Source organism: Schistocerca cancellata, chromosome 1 (genome assembly GCF_023864275.1).
Source record: "Schistocerca cancellata isolate TAMUIC-IGC-003103 chromosome 1, iqSchCanc2.1, whole genome shotgun sequence".
Classification (NCBI taxonomy): domain Eukaryota; kingdom Metazoa; phylum Arthropoda; class Insecta; order Orthoptera; family Acrididae; genus Schistocerca; species Schistocerca cancellata.
This window is the reverse complement of record NC_064626.1, coordinates 106,042,617-106,061,083: the sequence shown is the minus strand read 5'-3', so window position 1 is coordinate 106,061,083 and position 18,467 is coordinate 106,042,617. Positions and strand designations below refer to the sequence as shown.

The window sequence follows — 18,467 nt, the reverse complement described above, 5'->3', positions numbered from 1 at the left end:
CCCCGAAACCTTGTCGGCATATTTCCTGTGCCATATCCTCAAACACCCCAAATCCCCCCCCCCCCCCCCCACACCAATCCCCCTCCCAAAAAAAGTGGCTACAAAGGAAGCCCCCCCCTCTCCCCAATCATCCAATACCACCCTGGACTGGTACAAGTGAATCACATCCTCTTCATCTGTCATCGTGCTCTGATATCACGTATATCCTACCCAATATCCTTCCCACATATCCTAAAGCAGTTTTCTGTTGCCCATCCCAACCTCAGCAACATCCTAGTCCATCTGAATGCCATTCACTACTTAACCCCTTGCCACAGTGATCATATCCTTGTGGATAACCCAGGTGCAAGACCTGCCCAATCTACCAACCAGTACTCCCTATTCCACTCTTGTCAACAGGCTGACCTACCCTCTGAGGCCGGACCACCTGTCAAAGGAGCCATTTGCTGCAATCATTACTCAGCATTTTACAGTGGTATGACTACCAACCAGTTAACTACAAAGTGGGCCATCTCAGTGTCCAACCCATCCCATCTGGATCCTCCCCATTATCACCAGCTTTTCTCAACTGCTCAGATGGGTGTTACGCGTTACGCTTACAACACATTTTTTTGCTCTCAAAATCATCCCGGCCTCAACTTGTGGTAATCTATCATTCCCACACATATGACAGTTTCAATCCCCTCCTTCCTATCACGTCCTCCCACTGACTTCTCCATCTTCATTGTGCTCTGCTCTTTGCCAGTGCACCCACTGATCTTTTACCTTTCTCTTCCCCTATTCTTTCTGCTCCCTTTTTTCCCTTCCCACCTTCCATCTCTCCCTCCATCCCTCCATCCCTCCCCAATGGCCTCCTGATGATGCACTACGTAGCATTTTCTGTTGTCTCTAGTCCTTAGACACTCTGCCATACAGCACTGTTTCCCCTTCCCTCACCTGTACTACACTGTCCGCCCTCCTTCCCCACTCCACTTCAGAGTGTTGTTCCAATTCAGTTTGTCTGGCGTGAGTCGAAACAAGGCCCCCGTAATAGACAACATTCCATTAGAACTACTGACAGCCTTGGGAGAGCCAGTCCTGTCAAAACTCTACCATCTGGTGAGCAAGATGTATGAGACAGGCGGAACACCCTCAGACTTCAAAAAGAATATAATAATTCCAATCCCATAGAAAGCAGGTGTTGACAGATGTGAAAATTACCGAACTATCAGTTTAATAAGTCACAGCTGCAAAATACTAATGCAAATTCTTTACAGACGAACGGAAAAACTGATAGAAGCCGACCTCGGGGAAGATCAGTTTGGATTCCGTAGCAGTGTTGGAACACGTGAGGGAATACTGACCCTACGACTTTTCTTAGAAGAAAGATTAAGGAAAGGCAAACCTACGTTTCTAGCATTTGTAAACTTAGAGAAAGCTTTTGACAATGTTGACTGGAATACTCTTTCAAATTATAAAGGTGGCAGGGGTAAAATATAGGGAGCGAAAGGCTATTTACAATTTTTACAGAAACCAGATGGCAGTCGAGGGGCATGAAAGGGAAGCAGTGGTAGGGAAGGGAGTGAGACATGGTTGTAGCCTATCCCCGATGCTATTCAATCTGTATATTGAGCAAGCAATAAAGGAAACAAAAGAAAAGTTCGGAGTAGGTATTAAAATCCTTGGAGAAGAAATAAAAACTTTGAGGTTTGTCGATGACATTGTAATTCTGTCAGAGACAGCAAAGGACTTGGAAAAGCAGTCAAACGGAATGGACAGTGTCTTGAAAGGAGGACATAAGATGAACATCAACAAAAGCAAAACAAGGGTAATGGAATGTAGTCGAATTAAGTCGGGTGATGCTAATGGAATTAGATTAGGAAATGAGACTTAAAATAGTAAAGGAGTTTTGCTATTTGGGGAGCAAAATAACTGATGATGGTCAAAGTAGAGAGGATATAAAATGTAGACTGTCAATGGGAAGGAAAGCATTTCTGAAGAAGAAAAATTTGTTAACATCGAGTATAGATTTAAATGTCAGGAAGCCGCTTCTGAAAGGATTTGTATGGAGTGTAGCCATGTATGGAAGTGAAACGTGAACGATAAATAGTTTAGACAAGAAGAGAATAGAAGCTTTCGAAATGTGGTGCTACAGAAGAATGCTGAAGGTTAGATGGGTAGATCACATAACTAATGAATAGAATTGGGGAGAAGAGGAGCTTGTGGCACAACTTGACTAGAAGAAGGGATCGGTTGGTAGGACATGTTCTGTGACATCGAGGGATCACCAATTTAGTACTGGAGGGCAGTGTGGAGGATAAAAATTGTAGAGGGAGACCAAGAGATGAATACACTAAACAGATTCAGAAGGATGTAGGCTGCAGTAGGTACTGGGAGATGAAGCAGCTTGCACAGGATAGAGTAGCATGGAGAGCTGCATCAAACCAGTCTCAGGACTGAAGACCACAACAACAACAACAACAACAACAACTGGCCTGAGCAACCAGAGATGGTGTGTGTGTGTGTGTGTGTGTGTGTGTGTGTGTGTGTGTGTGTGCGCGCGCGCGTGTGCGCCTTCTCTTTTTCGATGAAGGCTGTGGTTGAAAGCGCTTGATGTGTAACACTTTTTTCATTGTGCATGTCTGCAGCTCAACATGTCGTCTCTACAGTGAATAGCAATCTATCCTTCCCATTATTACTTAAATTACTAGACAGATTTCTCCCCTTCCTGAGAGCACTGAGACTGCCATTTCCTATGCATTAATTTGTTTTTTCACAAATTGAACATAGAAGTGTGAATGAATTACAGCCTTGTTTGGGATTAATAAATTTTGAGAACACTGTCAACAAAACGTATTAGTAGCCCTAGAGAAACAAAATGTCGATTAAACATAAGTCAGTATGCTGAAGAGTATATATCACATTTACCTTATTATAAGACAACCTTGAATATAGGATTGCCTATTACTTCTGAAAAGCTTCCCCGAGACATTTTTTATTTGTTACATACTGTGACTAATCGAATTTCCAAAATGTTTTCTGTAAACTTATCACAACATCTGCAAGAAAAAAACTTAACATTATACATCGTAAAAAGTTGTGGTGTTTTCTTAAGTAGATTATATGACATGATAAACCAAGAACCGTGCCAAGTGCAGAGCCAGTGTTGTTCTGCATCACAACGTAAGCCCCATCATTTACACCGTTATCACACACCAACTCAAACTTCATTTGAAGTTGTAGGCACATGTATTTAGAAAATTCCTCTTTATTTCCAGCACCTCCATTCAGATGATCTCTAGGTTAATCGAGAGCCTTCATTGCGTGTACGGCTGGTGACCTCTGGTTTATTATTCAACTGATTCTACATATTAAGTCACTTCTGTGACATCAAATTTTCTTCCTGCTGCACAATTTTTTGTGACCTGTGCTTTGTGCACAACCATTAACTTAAAATGAATGTCATATTGTCTGTGTGAATCAGTTATGGGATGCAAACCTGTAGATCCATGTTTCTCAACAAAATGAGGGCTATTATTTCCATCCATTATCAATCACCATAATTTACTGTTCGTGCAGTATTAACCAACTGAATAATAATGTATTATCTTCGGTTTGCCAGTGCTGAATCTGCAGAAAACAGACTAAATGTGATTTGAGACTTTCTCGACGTATTCCATTCGTGAAATCTTCTCGGGTGATCAGCCGAGTAAAGGCGTCGTCTTCTCGCATCGTTTCGAAGGGTTTCGTACCCATCATCTTCAAGCGAAGTGTCGAGGTGCTGTGTTGCGCGGTCCTATAAAGGCTCCTGGACCAGTGACTGATCTCGGGCGCCGACCAATCAGGTACCTGCGGAATCGGCCGCCGCGCCAGTGGTGGGGGGTTCGCGGCGCGGACCGGGCGTCGAGTCCCTGCCGGTTTCTACTACGTCTTTGACCGCTACCGTCTTCGTGCCAGAGCGTTCTCTTCTAATTTTAGTTATTGCGGGATTCCAAGCTGTACTAAGTTGGAAACCAGTGTCTCGATTGATCAGGTTGCTGTTCAACCGAATTTCTACAACCTCTTTGAAAACCGAATCCCAAAATCCTTTAGCGTCACACAGCTTCTTCGTACCCTCAAAGAGGAAGGTGTGTCCTTCGTTAAGGCTATGTTCCGCAACCGCCGATTTTTCTGTCTGACCAAGGCGTACATGTCTAATGTGTTCCGAGCGCCTCTGCGTGATGCAGCGCTGCGTTTGTCCGATGTATTTCGTACCACATTCACATTCAATACTGTATACGCCCGGAGTCTGCAGTCCTAGGTGGTCTTTGACTGAGCCAAGTATGTCCTTAATTTTACTTGGGGCATGAAAAATTGTCTTGATGTTGTGTTTCTCCAGAATGCGGGCAATCTTGGCTGTTGGCGGTCCCGCGTATGGTAGAAATGCCAGGCATCTGGTCTCATCTTCTTCTTCCGGTGTGTCTACCTTCCTGCTCTTGTGTAGGGCGCGCGAGATTTGCGTCTCATTATAACCGTTGCTGCGGAAGGTCTTCCTTAGGTGTTGTAACTCTGCAGGTAGGCTGTCATCATCACAGATAGACTAGCCCTGTGCACAAGTGTGAAGCACTGAGTTGCGTTGCGCCGGGTGGTGGCAACTCTGTGCATGAAGGTATAAATCCGTATGTGTCTTCTTCCTATACACAGCGTGACCCAAGGTGCCATCATGGTGCTTCTTGATTAGAATGTCAAGGAAGGGCAAGCTTCCGTTTTCTTCCACCTCCATAGTGAATTGTATGTTGTTGTGTATGCTGTTCAGATGTCGCAGGAAGTCTTGCAGGTTCTCTCTGCCATGTGGCCACACGACAAAACTGTCATCCACATATCTGTGGAAGGCTTTAGGTTTCAGTGGGGCGGTGTCCAGGGCTATGTCTTCAAAGTGCTCCATGTAAAGATTAGCGATGCCTGGGGCTAAGGGGGACCCCATGGCTACACCATCCACTTGTTCATAAAATTTGCCTCCACATTTGAAGTGGGTGTTTGTTAACACATGCCGGAACAGCTTTATTATGTCCTCACTAAAGCGTGTTTCGAGCAGCGCTATGGAGTCTTCCAGCGGTACTCGTGTGAAGAGTGAGGTGACGTCAAAGCTGACAAGAAGATTTTCTTTATCCAGGCGAAAGCCTTGTAGTACCTTCACAAACTCCGCCGAGTTCTTGACATGGTGCTCACAGTGACCCACGATCGGTTTGAGCAGTTGTGCTAGGTACTTGGCTAAACCATATGTCGGTGAGTTGATGGTGCTCACTATGGGTCGCAATGGAACTCCGTCTTTGTGGATCTTAGGGAGCCCATATAGCCGTGGTGGTGCCGGTGCTCTGGGGTACAGCTTCCTGATGACGTCCTTTTCCAGTCCAGAGTCATTGAGCAAGGCGATGGTCTTGCGAGTCACGGAGGCTGTCGTGTCCTTGTCCAGTTGCTTGTAGGCAGTATCTTGTAGCAGTGAGTTTATCTTCTGCCAATAATCTTCTTTCCTCAGTATCACCGTGGCATTGCCTTTGTCAGCAGCTAGAACGACAGTGTCCTCATCCTCACGTAGGGCCTTAAGAGCCTTCCTTTCAGCAGACCACCTAGGACTGCAGACTCCGGGCGTATACAGTATTGAATGTGAATGTGGTACGAAATACATCGGACAAACGCAGCGCTGCATCACGCAGAGGCGCTCGGAACACATTAGACATGTACGCCTTGGTCAGACAGAAAAATCGGCGGTTGCGGAACATAGCCTTAACGAAGGACACACCTTCCTCTTTGAGGGTACGAAGAAGCTGTGTGACGCTAAAGGATTTTGGGATTCGGTTTTCAAAGAGGCTGTAGAAATTCGGTTGAACAGCAACCTGATCAATCGAGACACTGGTTTCCAACTTAGTACAGCTTGGAATCCCGCAATAACTAAAATTAGAAGAGAACGCTCCGGCACGAAGACGGTAGCGGTCAAAGACGTAGTAGGAACCGGCAGGGACTCGACACCCGGTCCGCGCCGCGAACCCCCCCACCACTGGCGCGGCGGCCGATTCCGCAGGTACCTGATTGGTCGGCGCCCGGGATCAGTCACTGGTCCAGGAGCCTTTATAGGACCACGCAACACAGCATCTCGACACTTCGCTTGAAGATGATGGGTATGAAACCCTTCGAAACGTTGCGAGAAGACGACGCCTTTACTCGGCTGATCACCCGAGAAGATTTCACGAATGGAATACGCCGAGAAAGTCTCAAATCACATTTAACATACCTCTACGGGGGGGATATCCATCGCAGCTACCAGATGCTACAGAAACTACGACTCAAGGCGGGCAAGCTGCTTAGCAGACTGGCCTTCTTACAACGGTGTCGAGAGAAAGAAGTGTTGCCGAAATTTGCCAACTTGCGGCACCCTGTTAGCACGACAAGATCCAGACGCATACTACAACGAGCCAGTGCGGCCCTGGTGCGCGAACACATACGGGTCACCAGGCAGGAGTTACATAAGAACGCAAGGATGCTGCTTACTCAACACCTTTGATTGGCCTCCTGTCTCCCACCTCACACATGGGAGTGGATCGACGGAAACACATATGCAAGCAGTGAGATCCACAAGAGAAAAGCACGGAAAAACAATGTGGCAAGTTCACCAGACTGTCTGGAGCCCGGCAACATGCCGACCACACAACCAATGCCAAGACTGTCATCAATCTGGCAGGCAAAGAACTGGACGAGACCACAATATCAGTGCTGTCGAGAGGACTTAACTTTGCTCCAGTAGCCAGGACACTACCTAAGCGAGACATTATCAGCAGCATCGAGCAAGCCGTGCGCGGCCTCCCTACGGAGGCAGCTGAGGAAGTTAGGAGAGAAACGTGCAGGGTCCTGGAGAAGGCAAAAATGCCCAAGAACAACATAACGTCTGCTGAAAGGAAGGCTCCTGCTGACAAAGGCAATGCCACGGTGATACTGAGGAAAGAAGATTATTGGCAGAAGATAAACTCACTGCTACAAGATACTGCCTACAAGCAACTGGACAAGGACACGACAGCCTCCGTGACTCGCAAGACCATCGCCTTGCTCAATGACTCTGGACTGGAAAAGGACGTCATCAGGAAGCTGTACCCCAGAGCACCGGCACCACCGCGGCTATATGGGCTCCCTAAGATCCACAAAGACGGAGTTCCATTGCGACCCATAGTGAGCACCATCAACTCACCGACATATGGTTTAGCCAAGTACCTAGCACAACTGCTCAAACCGATCGTGGGTCACTGTGAGCACCATGTCAAGAACTCGGCGGAGTTTGTGAAGGTACTACAAGGCTTTCGCCTGGATAAAGAAGATCTTCTTGTCAGCTTTGACGTCACCTCACTCTTCACACGAGTACCGCTGGAAGACTCCCTAGCGCTGCTCGAAACACGCTTTAGTGAGGACATAATAAAGCTGTTCCGGCATGTGTTATCAAACACCCACTTCAAATGTGGAGGCAAATTTTATGAACAAGTGGATGGTGTAGCCATGGGGTCCCCCTTAGCTCCAGGCATCGCTAATCTTTACATGGAGCACTTTGAAGACATAGCCCTGGACACCGCCCCACTGAAACCTAAAGCCTTCCACAGATATGTGGATGACAGTTTTGTCGTGTGGCCACATGGCAGAGAGAACCTGCAAGACTTCCTGCGACATCTGAACAGCATACACAACAACATACAATTCACTATGGAGGTGGAAGAAAACGGAAGCTTGCCCTTCCTTGACATTCTAATCAAGAAGCACCCTGATGGCACCTTGGGTCCCGCTGTGTATAGGAAGAAGACACATACGGATTTATACCTTCATGCACAGAGTTGCCACCACCCGGCACAACGCAACTCAGTGCTTAACACACTTGTGCACAGGGCTAAGTCTATCTGTGATGATGACAGCCTACCTGCAGAGTTACAACACCTAAGGAAGACCTTCCGCAGCAACGGTTATAATGAGACGCAAATCTCGCGCGCCCTACACAAGAGCAGGAAGGTAGACACACCGGAAGAAGAAGATGAGACCAGATGCCTGGCATTTCTACCATACGCAGGACCGCCAACAGCCAAGATTGCCCGCATTCTGGAGAAACACAACATCAAGACAATTTTTCATGCCCCAAGTAAAATTAAGGACATACTTGGCTCAGTCAAAGACCACCTAGGACTGCAGACTCCGGGCGTATACAGTATTGAATGTGAATGTGGTACGAAATACATCGGACAAACGCAGCGCTGCATCACGCAGAGGCGCTCGGAACACATTAGACATGTACGCCTTGGTCAGACAGAAAAATCGGCGGTTGCGGAACATAGCCTTAACGAAGGACACACCTTCCTCTTTGAGGGTACGAAGAAGCTGTGTGACGCTAAAGGATTTTGGGATTCGGTTTTCAAAGAGGCTGTAGAAATTCGGTTGAACAGCAACCTGATCAATCGAGACACTGGTTTCCAACTTAGTACAGCTTGGAATCCCGCAATAACTAAAATTAGAAGAGAACGCTCCGGCACGAAGACGTTAGCGGTCAAAGACGTAGTAGGAACCGGCAGGGACTCGAAGCCCGGTCCGCGCCGCGAACCCCCCCACCACTGGCGCGGCGGCCGATTCCGCAGGTACCTGATTGGTCGGCGCCCGGAATCAGTCACTGGTCCAGGAGCCTTTATAGGACCGCGCAACACAGCATCTCGACACTTCGCTTGAAGATGATGGGTACGAAACCCTTCGAAACGTTGCGAGAAGACGACGCCTTTACTCGGCTGATCACCCGAGAAGATTTCACGGAAAGAAAACAGACTGCTTACAGCTAAAAGTGTGCTTCATGATTTGTACCAGTCTTGAAAATCAACAATGCTGCTATTATACCATTGTTGAATCTCGTGTTATTTATTGTGCTGCATTTAGAGTGTTCTGTGCAAACATATTTATGTTAAAATTAATTTGTCCTGAAGATGTGTGTTTTGTTGCTGAGTATTTGTTCATTTGTAAAGTCAGTTCAGTCCAAAGTATATTTAGATTCAGGTGAACCGTGGTTCAAATGTGGTAGATGGATGCATTTTCATGGTTGACAGTACTACAAAATGTACTGCCCAATCATAGCTACTCTCTTCACATTCTGCCAATGTGGTACCACTACATCTCATCCTAGGATACTGATATCGTCAAATCTGTGTGTGACCTCAGCTCCCAAACCTTCATCTGGGAATGTAAGACGAACCTTATATTATGCCTTTACACAATGTAAATATACTGACCTCAGCAACCAAAGCTTTATCTGCGGTTGTAAGATGACCCTGTGTTTTTCGAATGACAGTTTTGCAAAACAGTCGTCTTCTAATTGGGTGAGTATGGTCTATATGTTTGTGACCTGCATACTCATGACATGATTAGTAACTGAGTGTAGAATTCACCCTGCAGTATTCGTAAGGTACATTCCTTAACTGTAGTGTTGTAGGCTGCCGTCTATGTATTTGTGTGTAGTGTAGTGGGAACACTGCAAAAATGAGAATTTCCTGCCCATGTCAGAATCAGTTGGTGGCTCCCTCTGTACATTTAGGTAATAACTATTGAGGTTTCTGTATACAAGGTGTAACTAAATTACCTTTACAGGTGTTAAGGACTTTTATTGAGGAGCAAGACAATAAAGTTCAGCATAGAAACTCGTGTCTGGAACTGTACTGTTTTCCTGCTGCATGCATAATTCCACAAGACATGTTCAAATCTCTCTCATCTTAGTCAGTGCCACTGACGAGAGTGTTACACACTTCATTCACTGATCAGCTGACATCTCATGACCACTACAGGTTTGTTTACACACCATTAAGTTGAGTTTATCTGTCCAGAGAGGTTGGTAGTTGCTGTTGTGCTTCAGGTTTTCATTTATACTCCACTACTAGTTGTGCTTGTGGTCTTTGTTCATACTGTTCTACTGTACATTAGTAATCATTCACTACAGTACAGAATTCAAGGTGTTGGTACATTTTATTTTTTGTCTGGTGCTGTTGACCATGGTGAGTGACACATTTGCAGAGCATGTCACCATGATGTTAATGTATGGTTAAACTTGGTGCAGTCAGTTGTATGCAGTGTTTCCCACACTTTGCATTCCCTCTTTGTTACAGTCTACCAGGAGCCCTTAGAGACGGGTACATTCATCACCGTGTACTTGAGATTCCTTGACAGTTTACTGCATGGGCTCTTGGAAGATGGGACACATCATGTTTGTCAAAGCATGTGGTTTCAGCACAAGGACACACCATGTCATTTTTCACATATAGTCAGAGATTGTCTGGACCAAGGATTTGAGCAACAGTGGGTAGGTCATGGTGGCTTGATCACTTGGCTAGCATGTTCTCCCTATTTGAATCTGCTAGGCATGTGTCCAAGGAAGATCTACTGCCATAGGTTATGGCTGTGACAGATTCTGGAGGACCAGTGATTGGTGATTGTGTGTATTTGAACGTAATGCAAAGGTACCACTTGTGTGTTGGCATCAGTGGTCGTCACATCAACCTGTTCTTGAAAGTGGACCCATATGATGAGCAGCATGTAGCTAGATAACTGTGTGTGTTCAGACGTAGGTTCCTATACTAAAATTAACCATTGTGATCCCTACTACAAGTCCTCAAAGTCTTAAAAGGAATTTAGTTACTCTGTATATGCAGATGGCATTTATTCTTTCATAACAATTTTGTTTGTAATTCTGCACTCAGAAATACAGCAATGATGTCAGTGTTGTAAGCAAAGAAAGTAGGGATTTTATTCTGGAAAAGAAACAGGTGCTCATAGTTCGTGGAAAATATGTTCGTTAGAGTGGAGCACGACATATGAAAATCTCTTGACCTTTTTTGTCATGAAGCACTGGTTTGTGTGTTGGATGCATAAGGTGTAGCAAACGCTTGCAACTATGTATGTATGTGCAATAAAACATTCAGTAAAACACAGGTATGGAAGTCCAGACAGAAACAGTAGCAGCAGTATTATGAGATAAGATGATGATTCATAACATATTAAAGGAATAAATCTGCCTGTAAAGGTAAAAGAAAAAGAAAAAAAAATCTATTTGTACCATTTTTCGGAACTGTAGTTGTTCCATATAACCACCCAAAAGTTCACAGAAACTCACACTTTCATTCCTGGATATCTGTTTTTTCATCTCGCCTCTGACTTACCTATGTGACACAGTGACACGTTAGACTGCTTCCGCAGCCTGAGGCATGTTTTGAGAAGCAATCTGGGATGACATTCTAGAGTCAGTTTTTACTCATAACTGACTTTCCTGTAATTTCTGAAACACGTTGGACTGGTTATTTCAGTTTTAAACTGTAATCCTTGTTCATTAGGGTCATTGTTTGGTATCAATTATTATTACCAACTGTATCACCTGCTTCCTCGTATATTAATGTCTAATCTATTTCATACTCTTTTCAGCAACCATCAAATTTCCCGGCTGAAGCTGTTTGGTTGCTTTTTCTTCTTTTTGAAAGTCTAATGAAAACCGTTCTTTTACAAATATATATTTATTGTTGCTCTGTTTCACAGTTTAGTGACTTTGGTAGAAATTATATATCTTGAAAGTAGTTGTTGTTTATTTACTTTAGATGTTTAAAGTTTATAAATGGCTTGTGCTCTGTTGCCTCGTGTCAAATGTAAAAATTACAGTGATGAGTTATATATCATTTTTTGCCTTATATCACCTTTCCAAACTGAAGTAATATTATGTTTGTGTAACAGCGTTATTTTGATATGGTTTGTCAGTTTTGGTTTAGTGTTGGACTTTATTACAGTGTTTTTGTATTATTACTGATTATCGATAAGTGAGGTAGTTTATTGCTGGTTTTCAGAATGTGATGCCCGGTATGGATCTTAGTGGAGACATCTGGGTTGAAACAAAAACTGGTGAAGGCAAGTCTTACTTTTATAATGCTCGGACCAGAGAGACAACATGGACCAAACCCGAGGGCCCTAATGTCAAAGTCATCACACAAGAACAGGTAACACTCTTCCTTTGCTGGTGTTTGTTTTTATGTAGAAAAACTTGTCTGAAGGTTACCAGAAATGGTTCGGTTAATGATTTTTTCAGTTTGTTTAGATTTTTTAAATGATATTTGTACCGAGCAGACCGATTTAAATTTTAGCCATTTATATTTACCATTAATTTATCTGATGAATATTTTTTCAGACCACTCTATACATTTCCCTTACCTCTTCATTTCTTTCTTTCTTACCATTTTTTGACTTCTTTTGCAATTAGGATTTGATGAGTGTGTACATGATCACTTTGAAGAAGGCAGCAATTCATTTTTTAAGAATTCATAGAAACTAAAACAACCTTTGCTCACAAGTTTCTTCATTTGATTCAATAATGGGCTTTGAGCAATATGATCTTTATCAGATTCATCTGTCTTCGTAAACTTACCAGGTGCAAAAGTATGAAACTGGAATTTGGTTGCAATAAGTACACTGATAAACAATATTTTATTCAAAATAATCTCTGTTCACACACACACTGGGGAAAGGTTTCTAGCCAGGCCTAGAGAAAGATGGAGTGATAGACTTTGTGGGCATCTGCTATAGCTTAATATTAAAAGATGATTTGTGGGATAGTGCAAGAAGTAGACCACAGCAGAGGAGGCATATTGTTGATGTGTGTGGGGTCTCGATCAAAATGATGGTGATGAAATAAAGTACAGAAAAAGTCGTTTTAGAAATCACTGGGTTTGAAATGCGTAAAACCTGTGACTGCCAACCTTGACTTGAGTTCTTTATAATTATTGCTTGTGCTGGTATATTTTTCCTTGTGTACGATATATTTACTAACAGTTGGCCCATTGATCATTGTGGTGCATATGTAATAACTTAGATCATATATTGTGCTCCACAAAATAAAATTTGAACACATTTAGAGTTGTAGCAGGATTTTAAACCAATACAGAGAGCAAAATTAAGTAACTGAAGTTAGTTTTCAGTGACGTAGTACCACTGGTAGTCTGTGTGCATGTGCTCAATTTTGCTGTCATACCAATGTGTTTTTACCAAATAGGAGGTAATGTTTCATTTGGTGTGATAGTGGCTTGAAATTGACCAGTCACTAGACTGATCATTGATAAATACAGTTTGGGTAGGAAAAATGTTATTGTACATTTCAAGTGTAGAGTGAGGAGTGCAAAAGACAATTTGTGATTATCATTTGAAATTTTAATTAAAGGTTGAAGTGATGGCCCAGCAAGCAGGAGTAAATCAAGGTCAAGGTCCACCACCTCAGCAGCAGCAGCAAGGTCATGCCCCAACACTTGGACCTCCGGGGGGACCTCCGCATAAACCTGATGGCGGTCCTGATCAGCAAGGAGGGCCTCCACATCATGGACCACCTCAAGGCCCACCAGGTAGGCGTTAATGCTCAGTGAAACAGGGAGCAGGCAATGCCCACAGCCTGCATTGTATGCTATAGCACCATCCTCCTCAAGCAGGACATGGATGCTTACTTCAGACTACTCTTGTCTGGGGCGGCCTACTGGCTGGTTGTGATTTTCTACAGAGATTGCAGTGGAAAAATGGGTACAGGTGTGAAAAATGTTGAAACAGAGAGGTTAACTGGATAGGTGTGTGCAAAAGTTTTTGTACTGTAAATACCATACCTAATACAAAAATGTCACAAAATATGAATCCATGGTAGGAAATGGTGTTATGTTTATAAACAATGGAAAATCTGAGATCGAATAACAATAATATGAAAAGGACAGATTGATTCTCACAAGATAAAGGAGGCATTGGGTGGCAGGCAGGCTCATTGAAAAAGACTGCTAGATATTATTAGCTATTGGACTAAGTCCTTCATCAGAAATAGACAAAACAGTTGCTCTCTCTCTCTCTCTCTCTCTCTCTCTCTCTCTCTCTCTCTCTCTCTCTGTGTGTGTGTGTGTGTGTGTGTGTGTGTGTGAGAGAGAGAGAGAGAGAGAGAGAGAGAGAGAGAGAGAGAGAGAGAGAGCACAGAGAGACACAAGGCATAAAAGGTCAGTGCATTGTCGGAGCTGTCATTTGTACTCGGGTGACTCATGTGAAAAGGTTTCTTACGTGATTATGGCCACACGATGGGAATAAACAGTCGTTGAACACAGAATAAAAGTTGGAGCTAGATGCATGGTACATTCCATTTCGGGAATCGTCGATTCACTATTCAGAGATCCACAGTGTCAATAGTGCCAAAGGTACCAGATTTCAAACATTACATCTCATCACGGACTACGCAGTGGCTGATTATGCTTCACTTAATAACTGAGAGCAGCGGCATTTGGGTAGAGTTGTCAGGACTAACAGAAGCACAACACAGCATGAAATAACCCCAGAAATCGATGTGGGACGTACAAAGAACATATCCATTAGGACAGTGTGGCAAAATATGGCATTAATGGCGTAAGCAGCAGACAACCAACACGAGTGCATTTACTAATAGCAAAACATCGCCTACAACACCTCTCCTGGACTCGTGACCATATCAGTTGACCCTAGATGACTGGAAAATGAAAGCCTGGTCAGATGAGTCCCGATTTCAGTTTGTAAGAGCTGATGGCAGGATTTGAATGCGGCACAGATCACACGAAGCCACGGACCCAAGTTGTCAACAACTGTGCAAGCTGGTGGTGACTCCATAATGGTGTGAGCTGTTTTTACACAGAATGTTTGGCTACTTGGAGACTATTTGCAGCCATTTGTGGACTTCATGTTCCCAAGCAGTGATGGAAATTTTTTGGCTGAGCATACGCCATGTCAAAAAGTACAATTTTTCATGATTTGTTTGAAGAACATTCTGGACAATTCAAGCAAATGATTTGGCCACCCAGCTCACTTGACATGACCCCCATTGAACATTTATGTGACGTAATTTTGAGAGATCAGTCAACGCACAAAATCCTGTTCCGGCAACACTTTCTCAATTATGGATCCCTATAGAGGCAGCGTGGCTCAATATTTCTGCAGGGGACTGCCAACAACTTGTTGAATCCGTGCCATGTTGAGTTGCTGTACTACGCCACGCAAAAGGGGGTGCAACATGATGTTAGGAGGTATCCCATAACTTTTGTTACGTCAGTGTATTTGGTGAGTTGAAATTTTATCTTTTTCATATTATTTTGCAACAGTGCTATCTGCCTGCTTGGATGACCAGTTAGCTATTTGACTGAGCCTTTAGTAGTTCTTTTCTTTGATGTTACTGATACATGCAAAGAAATCTCTAACCAAGAGAATCTTTCTAATGTGCTGCATTTATTGGTTGTGATAATAGGAAAACTTATTTTACCATGATGGAAAAAAAGGTGTAAAAATATATGAAATTAACGAAGAGAAACACCACATAATTGTTCTTTTTGTAGTAGTGAAAAATATGTTAATTAACTGCACATTGCAGTCTGCAGTAGCAGAGATAAAATGCTAACGGTATTCTTGAATCTGTTTTTATTGGGAAAAAGTAATTAACAAGAACTCGCTGATGTTGACAAAGAAGTCAAAACAAAACACAATTTAAGCAAGAAATAAGGTATAGATCCCACTTTGGATCTTACAACAGAAGAATAACAAGATATAATGTTTTCCTCACAAGTACCTCATTCAAGAAAGTCCACCAAAGAAAAGACTGAAACAAAACTGCTAGAGAGTGGTCGGCACAGCAATACCATAAAGCTGTCCAGGGAGGGCAGACCACCATTGATTCATAGTCCAAAGCTACCTTTTCTGATGATCCGGGACTACCAGCAGATGTCGTGCTTGGATGTTGCACCCTGAATGGCAGATCCCTACAAGTCCGGGTGGAGAGTGTCTAACTGCTTTCTGGCTGGTGGTGGATGGATTTTCTGAGGCTACTTTCAAACATGTGAGTGACATAGGAAAACAGTCCACGTAAACATCTGCTTTGGTTTCACTCGCAGTGATTTGTTGGTATGTTGATACACACAAACAAACACACACACACAAAATTCAAGCTTTCACAACCCATGGTTGCTTCATCAGGAAAGAGGGAAGGAGAGGGAAAGACGAAAGGAAGTGGGTTTTGAGGGAGAGGGTAAGGAGTCATTCCAATCCCGGGAGCAGACTGACTCACCTTAGGGGGGAAAAAAGGACAGGTATACAATCTCTCTCTCTCTCTCTCTCTCTCTCTCTCTCTCTCGCACGTCCATTCGCACATATACAGACACAAGCATATCTGCTTGTGTGTGTGTGTGTGGGGAAAGTTGAAGGATATTTGGTATCATGATCCACCTACAACGCCTGACAACATGTGTCAGCACATTGTCAATGCATGTGCGAACATTACGGACGGAGAACTACTCACTGTTGAGAGAAATGTCGTTACACGTATTGGCAAATGCATTGAGGTTGACGGAATCGTTTTGAGCATTTATTGCATTAGTGTGGTATTTACAGGTAATCATGCTGTAACAGTATGCGTCCTCAGAAATGATAAGTTCACAAAGGTACATGTATCACATTGGAACAACCGAAATACAATGTTCAAATGTACCTACGTTCTGTATTTTAATTTAAAAAACCTAGTGAGCCATATGTTAGTGACTATTACAGCGCCATCTTTCACAAAGCGAAAAAAGTGGTCCAACTAAAACATTCATATTGCTTTACGCACTACACGAATATGTAATAAAAAATTGTGGTTCCTATTTTAAAAAACGCAGTTCATATCGGTTTGGCCTATGGCAGCGCCTTCTAGTGGGCCAACCATAGCGCCATCTGGTTTCCCCCTTCAAGCTATACAAGTTTTCTTCTTCGTAGTTTTTTCGTATGACGCTTATTTAGTGAGATACTTGGCCCGCTCACAATCAATGGACCACCATGTATGAGCTGCAGGGCAAAATCCATTCAATTAAAATTACAGTAGTTCATACACAAATAAATTTAAAAAAAATACAGGCGAACAAAACTTGTATCTGCAGAACAGCCCACATCTACATGGCTCGAATCCTGTGGTTTGAGTTGGCTGATTCTTTGTTAAGGAAAATAGTTGGCAGGATAAAAGGCTACAGAAATCTGAAAAGATGAGTTCTTTCATCAATACTAATATATTTAAAACGTCACAGCAATGATTCCTATTCACAAACAGTAGTACATATGATTAAAATAACTTACAAAGTCTTCCAGTACCATTTCTTTCAGCAAGTTTGGTGAGCAACTGATCTGATACCTTCTCTTTATGCAATCATCAACCCGAACATGTTTCTTTCTTTTTCTCATCTTTTGTCTTCTGCGGTGGTTTCATGCAAACAAGATTAACTCTGCCACAACTCTTACAATTGCCAAAACTTTCATTTCACATGCTACTATGGCACTCAAAAAATGACAACACTGGAGCATAGACTGTCTACAGACACACAAACTACTTGCATGCAATGTGTGGCGCAAGCCAGTGTTGTTGTGTAAACTAGGCTTAACACATGCAGGGTTGATTAGACTTCACACTACTTTTTGCAGTCATAATGTCCCTGGTGGACTTCTGATCATCGATTTTTGTGAGTGAGTGCATGTTAACAACCCCAGTGAACTGTATGCATTTCTGTTATTCATTTCCTTTGTAGTGTGTGTGCGCCACAGTATGCTGTTTCAAAGCCATAGCACTTTGAAAATATGTCACAAACACACCACCCTTATCATTAAATGTATGTTAATAAAGAATAAAAGACATAAGGCATCAAGATATATTGTAATAACTGAGAAAAGAGACAAAAATCATACGGTTGATCTATAGCATAATGAGTAAAGTCATACTTTACAGAGTTAGAGGTGGGAAGTTTGCATCCTGTTATATGCTAACTTTATTTTCCATCTTAGTGTTGTTAACATATTCTAGGACTTTGTTACAAATGTAATACAAGTATTTTCTGCAATATTCGATCTTGTGTGTGGTTAGGAAGCAACTTACGAGGACAGCTTGTATTGCAGTAAGTGAAGTGATGAGCAAACATTCATATTCTTCCTTGTCACAAATATTTTATGTACTGTGCAACTACAAACACATTACTGTAAAGAGTTCTCCCACAACTGAGATTCTCCTGTCACTAACACATCCATAAAAGATCAACTCCGCACTTCAGTGATCAACAAATCGATAGCCTTGTTTCTGGTTGCCTTCACAGCACCATTACATCATGATTACTACAGTTCCTGCAAGTAGTAGTGTGAAATGTACTCAATCCACATACACAAAATGAGCTCACCTGCTAGATATTTACAAGCAATACACTAGATGTTACTGTGCTCATGTCACCAGAGTACACTGCACTTCAGTGGCAACAGGAGGAAAACACGCTCCCCCAAGCTTTCACCATAGTCCGCAGTTTTCGGTTTAATTCACCATGTTCATCAATTTTTGCTTTTTTCCGAGTGAGTGCAAAGTAAAGATTTCTCAAGAACACGTTTCGACACGCAATTTGTGGTTGTATCATGTTGGAAAATATGCTAGATTA

At 42.9% G+C, this 18,467-nt stretch overlaps 1 protein-coding gene across 1 annotated transcript in view; it reads left to right on the top strand.

Moving 5' to 3' along the window:
- Positions 1–18,467, top strand: part of LOC126166489 (transcription elongation regulator 1) — a 245,277-nt gene that overhangs the window by 73,946 nt on the left and 152,864 nt on the right. The window contains exons 4-5 of the mRNA XM_049920407.1: positions 11,844–11,993; positions 13,208–13,385. Of these exons, the coding sequence (XP_049776364.1) occupies positions 11,844–11,993; positions 13,208–13,385 (328 nt within the window). The remainder of the gene's footprint in view (positions 1–11,843; positions 11,994–13,207; positions 13,386–18,467) is intronic.